Source organism: Rhododendron vialii, chromosome 3a (assembly GCF_030253575.1).
Source record: "Rhododendron vialii isolate Sample 1 chromosome 3a, ASM3025357v1".
NCBI classification, from domain to species: domain Eukaryota; kingdom Viridiplantae; phylum Streptophyta; class Magnoliopsida; order Ericales; family Ericaceae; genus Rhododendron; species Rhododendron vialii.
In genome coordinates, this window is record NC_080559.1 from 24,268,646 (window position 1) to 24,274,471 (window position 5,826).

General features: G+C 38.3%; 1 protein-coding gene across 2 annotated transcripts; it reads left to right on the top strand.

Moving 5' to 3' along the window:
• Positions 1–782: 782 nt before the first annotated feature.
• LOC131320736 (staphylococcal-like nuclease CAN2) lies at positions 783–5,589 on the top strand. Of its 2 annotated transcripts, XM_058351561.1 has the most exons (9): positions 788–1,329; positions 1,542–1,597; positions 1,810–1,924; positions 4,313–4,423; positions 4,507–4,694; positions 4,773–4,829; positions 4,923–5,082; positions 5,199–5,267; positions 5,356–5,589. In XM_058351561.1, exons 1-9 carry the CDS (start codon positions 1,183–1,185, stop codon positions 5,452–5,454), a joined length of 1,002 nt encoding a protein of 333 aa, XP_058207544.1. In that variant the 5' UTR covers positions 788–1,182; the 3' UTR covers positions 5,455–5,589. The 2 variants fall into 2 exon arrangements, with proteins under 2 accessions (XP_058207545.1, XP_058207544.1); XM_058351562.1 differs by lacking the exons at positions 5,199–5,267; positions 5,356–5,589 and adding an exon at positions 5,138–5,168 and having other exon boundaries at positions 783–1,329; positions 4,923–5,105.
• Positions 5,590–5,826: the final 237 nt, after the last annotated feature.

Here is a 5,826-nt window from a genome sequence, read left to right on the forward strand (position 1 = left end):
TCATAATTAAAAGTTATATCTCAACCATTCATTATCAAGATTGATTGCTCGAGTACGCCCTACAAGATGCCTTACAATACCTTGCACTACAGAATTTCACAATCCATCAGCGGCCAAAAGCTCATCCACCCACGGGAGGAGCGTCATCTACTTCTACTCCTTCACCCCCATGGCCTACCACGTTCCCACCACTTGACGTTAACACCCAACCACCGTTGACCTCCTAATTTTTAATCCTCCTCACGCAAACTCGCATATATATCTTCATCCAATAGTGCTATTGACACACACAATGCACACATACATTCTGCATAAATTTTAATGTGGGATCTACTACAGGTCTCATAGAAACGATCCGAGCAGTTCATTAAATATAAAATATTTTTTCAAGGGCTCCTTTAAAAAATCAGCTCAATCCAATACTTATAAATGTTCGATCCAATTATCTAACTTTTCATTCAAATTTTAGGATAATGAAAAGTTAGGTGGTTGGATCGAGTATCTATAGATATTAGATTGAACTGATTTTTAACGAGAGTTCTTGAAAAAATATTTTATATTTAATAAATAGATCAGATAATTAGTGTGGGACTCCTAGTAGACCTCACATTAAAATTTGTGCAAAATTTGTGGGTGCATTGTCTTTGTGAACGTACTTAATGATCTTCATCCACCTTTCCTACGCTTATCTAGGGTACATGTCCCGATGCATGAATTCAGAAGCAAAATTGAATGTTTTGTAGAAGTTATTATCGATATCTGATTGAGATAATTTTTTAAAAACAACAATAAATAAAATAGGCGGACTCCGATCATATCGTTGGTCTCGGATTCCTAGAACAATATGTACCCGGAATATGTAGTCTTTGTGGGTAATCATATTCTTTTCGATCTTCATCATCACTCATCAGCAAAAGGAACAGCAGTAGTGATTTCCACTCAACCAATCATCATCCGCCACGTGCCATTCTGCATCCTGATTCGTTCCTGCCCTCCTCAATTTCCTTCCAAGATTACTGTTACCAAAAGCCAAATCCATTGGCCCATTCATTTCTCTCTCTCTCTCTCTCTCTCTCTCTCCCTGCCCTCTGTTTTTGATCCTTTTTCACCTTTCCATTGTACTACTCAGTTCTCACACAACTGTGGCTCCACCAGTTGGAAAATTAACGATAATTCGAACGAATGGGGAACGTCCTTGGATTTCTGTACGGACAATGCTGCAAGCCGGCGGCGGACTCCGATTCGCTTCGCCCCCACGGGGTCTCCGCCACCAACGCCGGCGTCTCCGCCCTTGCCCACGATCTCTACCACTACGAAATCACCTCCCAGGTACGCATGCCTCGTGATCACCATTTCTTGCATCAATTAAGCCCTTTCTTTATTGAATTCCTATTTGGGAACTGTCAAATCACACTTTCTTGGTTAAAACTGTTCTGTTTTAACTAGATCATAATCTGAGTTTCCAAGCTAATTAGGGATCTAAGGTTTCTTTAATTTAATTCCCATGCAATTAATTTGGGTTTTCTTTCTCTTGGTTAAAGGTTCCTGAAGGACTCGGTAAGCATGTAGTTTCGGCGAAGAAGGCTCAGGGTAACTGGTAAGCAGTACAGTTGTACACAATTTAATTTGATTAGTAAATGGGGTTGCTTGATTAGGATAGTTGTCAAAAATTAGACAGAAATGTTAACATTTTTGAAATTTAAATTCCCAGAATCTTTTAATTATGTACTTAGCTTCTTGATTTACAGTAGTAGTATCTTTTTTAAACCCCCCCGTAAATCAACTGAATTGTTTGAATTTACAATGAAGGTATAAAAAACTTTCAGTGGCATGGAGAGAATCAAAACCTCCACCAAAAACACCAGAAGAAGCTTCAAGGCTCATTATACTGACATTGAAGAGACATCAAAAGGCAGATGTTGAGGTAAACAAAGCTAGCTAAATTAATTGATAAGATTATTAGATAGTCCAATTCTTTTGTGCCGCTGTGCAACACAGGGTTCACAACCCATGATCCAAGCTGTTCGCTGGAGTAATATTCGTGGAACAATTGGAAATTTAACAAAAATAATCCCCAAGTTTGTTCCTTGTAACAATTCAACTACTAGGATTCAAATTGTTTTCGAACTCTAGGCTTTTGAAATGGAGGTCATTTGACATGATGCTAGGGGCGGAGCTATGAATCTAAAAGTGAGGCCACTAGATCCTGCTCGCTTTAGTTTTTCACAAGGATATTTGATACTAGTTTGTACCTTTAGTTTACTATTTTGACTGGTATAAGTTTTTAAAATTACTCCAACTTACTTCAAATGCATAGAAATCTCAAGTATTATTATTATTTTTTTTTAAAATGGATAGTTTTACAAATGAGGCTATCATATATCTTCTTCATAAGTCTTTGGGACCAATTATATAGCAAACCTAGAATTATCAACGTATATCTATTTTATAATTAATTAATTAATTTAGTTAATAAAAAAATATCTTACAACATGGATCTAATTTTTGACTCTACGAAACCAAATTTTTTAGCTCCGTCCTTGCATAATGTTGTGAATAATACTGTATTACCTAGGCAAACCCGTGAAAATGCCCATTTGTCGAAGTAAATAGACACTACTTAATATGACTTTGCTGTGGATCTCCATTGTCGCCTTGGCAGTCGAGTTGAACTTTAACCATTCAAAAAAAAAAAACTTTAGCCGTCAGAACTTTTGTGCTAAACATCTGGCCAAATTTGGCCTTTTTCGTTTAGTCAATTTTAAATTGCCATTTCATGTAGGCATTCCATTGGGGCATTCAAAAGTGGATGAGTGGGCAAATTTAGGTTTGGCAGGTTCTAAAGCCTTTGCATCTAGCACCCGCGGAAATGACTATTTTAGCCATTCAAATGCCAGATTGTAGCATGCTACTATGTCCAAAATGCTATAATTTGACATTTTTGCTCCAATGCTAATTTTTAATTCTTGGCTGGATTAACACTTACTCCGTATTTGTTAGTTGTCCAATGATCTTATTGAACAATTGGGGTCACGACAAGGAGAGTCATTTTTAATTAGGCCCACCAATCTTTATGTATGCCGATTAAAAAAAAAAACAATCTTTATGTACTCATTTTTCATTAATCTCTTCATCGAAAGCAATTGAGGCTTCTTGTTCCCCCATTTTCAGCCTCGAATTTGTACATATTACGCCCAAATCTCTATGGCGTAGCAGCTTTCTGCAATAGTTCAATAGTTTGCAGCTCCTCAACTAATTATGGTAGAAGGACAAATTTGTCATTTCACCAATGTTCTTCCTCCTTGTTTTGAAACAGTCACCATTCCCTCCCCAAATTTGTGCCCCCACTACCGCCCCTTCACTCTCCCTTCCCAATGTTAGACTTATTTTTCTAGTTTTTCTACATCTGATTGAAAGCAAATTCCTGGGTTTTCGCACTGAGGTATAAGAGCTGAGAACCCAAAAAAAAACTTCTGGGTCTGTTCTTTATGTGGGTATGTAGTAGCATACATACAAAGATCAGAGAGAGTGGGAGGGAGATTGGTGGATGATGAAGAGCAAGAGCATGGTGTTTGTTCGTCTCTCTATTCTGACCTCCTTGGTTATGGTGAGCGGTGAGCCTTTCTCTCCAATCCTAGACCTGATTTCTCTAACTTATGGGTTCCCTTTTTTCTTTTTCTTTTTGACCTTTTTTTTTTTTCATGTGCTTTGCTTGCTTGAATCTCTCAATCCCCAAATCATCCCCGGGTACAACGTTATACTAACAGGATTACTAGTGGGTGTGTTGGTGGTCCATTTGAGAGAGAGAGAGAGAGAGAGAGAGAGAGAGAGAGAGAGAGAGCATGCTGACCACATCCTAACAATGAATAATGTGCGAAAAGTTTTATATCTTCGAAATGAGATACTTGTGCAATGCAATGTTATCTATAAAAGTGCACTGAGATCTTATTATTTTTGGTATTATATGTGCATTACCGACAGTTGTTGTTAGAAGAAACGTAAATTAAATAGAAAAATAAAAAGAAGGGAGGAGAAATTGAGAAAACTATCCAATAAGAAATAGGTAAAAACATCATATAATTGTTGCATCATTTATATGGCGAAATCATGAAGCTATAATATTCACGAAAATTCAGCATTTTATACACAGACCTACTCTGTGAACGGCTTCAATCATCAACCTGTACCCTGATATGAGGCTCAAAACAAAATTGAACTCCAATTTTTCTTGTTCTCAATATGATCAGAATTGTTCAGTAAAATACTAAAATACTGATACTGAATTTGGTTTGTGGTTGGTTCCTTTGAGTAGGGTTTATTGGCCTTCTATGGTCTCCCTCTTCCTCATACTCTGGTTGAGCTCTCCTCTGAGGTACCCACCTCACTGCCCCCAGGACTCAAGTTTGAATTGCAGACTCTACCGGTTAAGAACACTAAACCACATTCCCAAAACTTTCCAAGTACTCCCAATTTCTCTATATCACTCAAGGCTTTCAATGTAATCAGGTGGATGCAAAAGCTGTAGCCGATGGGGATACCATCACAGTATATGTGAGCACGATGGATCCAAGGGAGTCGTCTGCGGTTCCCAGAGACGTTCACGTTGCAGCTGTTGAAAGATCTAAAGCTCGCGCTGAGAGGAATTACCCCAAGGCGGATGCCCTGCACCAGAAAATCATTGATTCGGGATATAGGTTCGTATACAAACTTGACGCACAAATTCCTATTCATCGGTTTCTGTTAACGGAATCATCTTGTCTTGCATGCCACAGGGTTCTAAATATTCAGAATGAGGAGATTCTGAGCCGCAAGTATCGGATTCGGCTAAGGTAAAATACCAACTGCAAATGGGGATGTCATTTGATTTAACTTTCCTGTTTATGTTATCAGTGGATGAGTGAGTTTTCTCGAGAAACTAACAGGGGAATAGATGCGCCAGAGAGTGCAATGCCTTATGGGAAAGAGGCAAAGGAGGAACTGACCAGGATTGTTCAGGGTAAGAGTCTGAGAGTACTTGTATTCGACGAAGATCGATACGACCGTTTTGTGGGAGATATATATTGCAATGGAAAATTTGTACAGGTATTTTTCTTTTTCTTTTCTCAGTATGTTCACTTTTTTTTTTTTCTTTTCTCAGTATGTTTACTTTATAAAATGACTTTTAAAACTTGGAATTCAACAATTCTCTTGTTGCGTAGGAGTCAATGCTAAAGAAAGGACTGGCGTGGCATTACAAAGCCTATGACCAACGTTCAGAACTTGAAAAGGTGGTTGTTTTTCCTCCTTTAACTCATGGTACTTATTTTGTATCAATCAATCATCTACATTACTAATGGCTTTTTGTGGGCTTACCAGTGGGAGAGAGAGGCTCGAGCAAAGCGAGTTGGGTTGTGGGCTTTGTCGAACCCGGAGATGCCTTGGGAATGGAGAAAGAACCGACGAGAGCGAAGATAGCCAGAGTCTGCTGTGAAGCAACCATTTAACCATATTCATAAGTGTTCGAATGTTTGTATATCTAACTTAAACACATTCAGTTGAAGGACCTGACTGCAGGGTTGGTAATTCTATTTTGTATTGCTATGAACACTACTCATGATGCCAAAAGCACAAATGGATCCCAACATAAGCAACTGTGCCTAACAATGAAAAGAAGAATCATTTCTACAATACAAAATGAGCATATGGGTCCTTAACCAAACAAATTTAAACAAGGAAAACCAACTCGATTAGCCCAGTTTACACTTGCAACATGAGGCCAACCGTCTTTAAAAATGCATGGGTATTTATCATATACAAATAACCGGGAAAAAATTGTTGTGCAGTGGA

Excerpts from the sequence above, each read along its gene's own strand:
- LOC131320736 (XM_058351561.1), top strand. The coding sequence starts at position 1,183 with ATGGGGAACGTCCTTGGATTTCTGTACGGACAATGCTGCAAGCCGGCG. Across the intron at positions 4,830-4,922 it reads AAGTATCGGATTCGGCTAAG|GGGAATAGATGCGCCAGAGA; the intron begins GTAAAATACCAA and ends AGAAACTAACAG. Across the intron at positions 5,268-5,355 it reads AACGTTCAGAACTTGAAAAG|TGGGAGAGAGAGGCTCGAGC; the intron begins GTGGTTGTTTTT and ends TGGGCTTACCAG.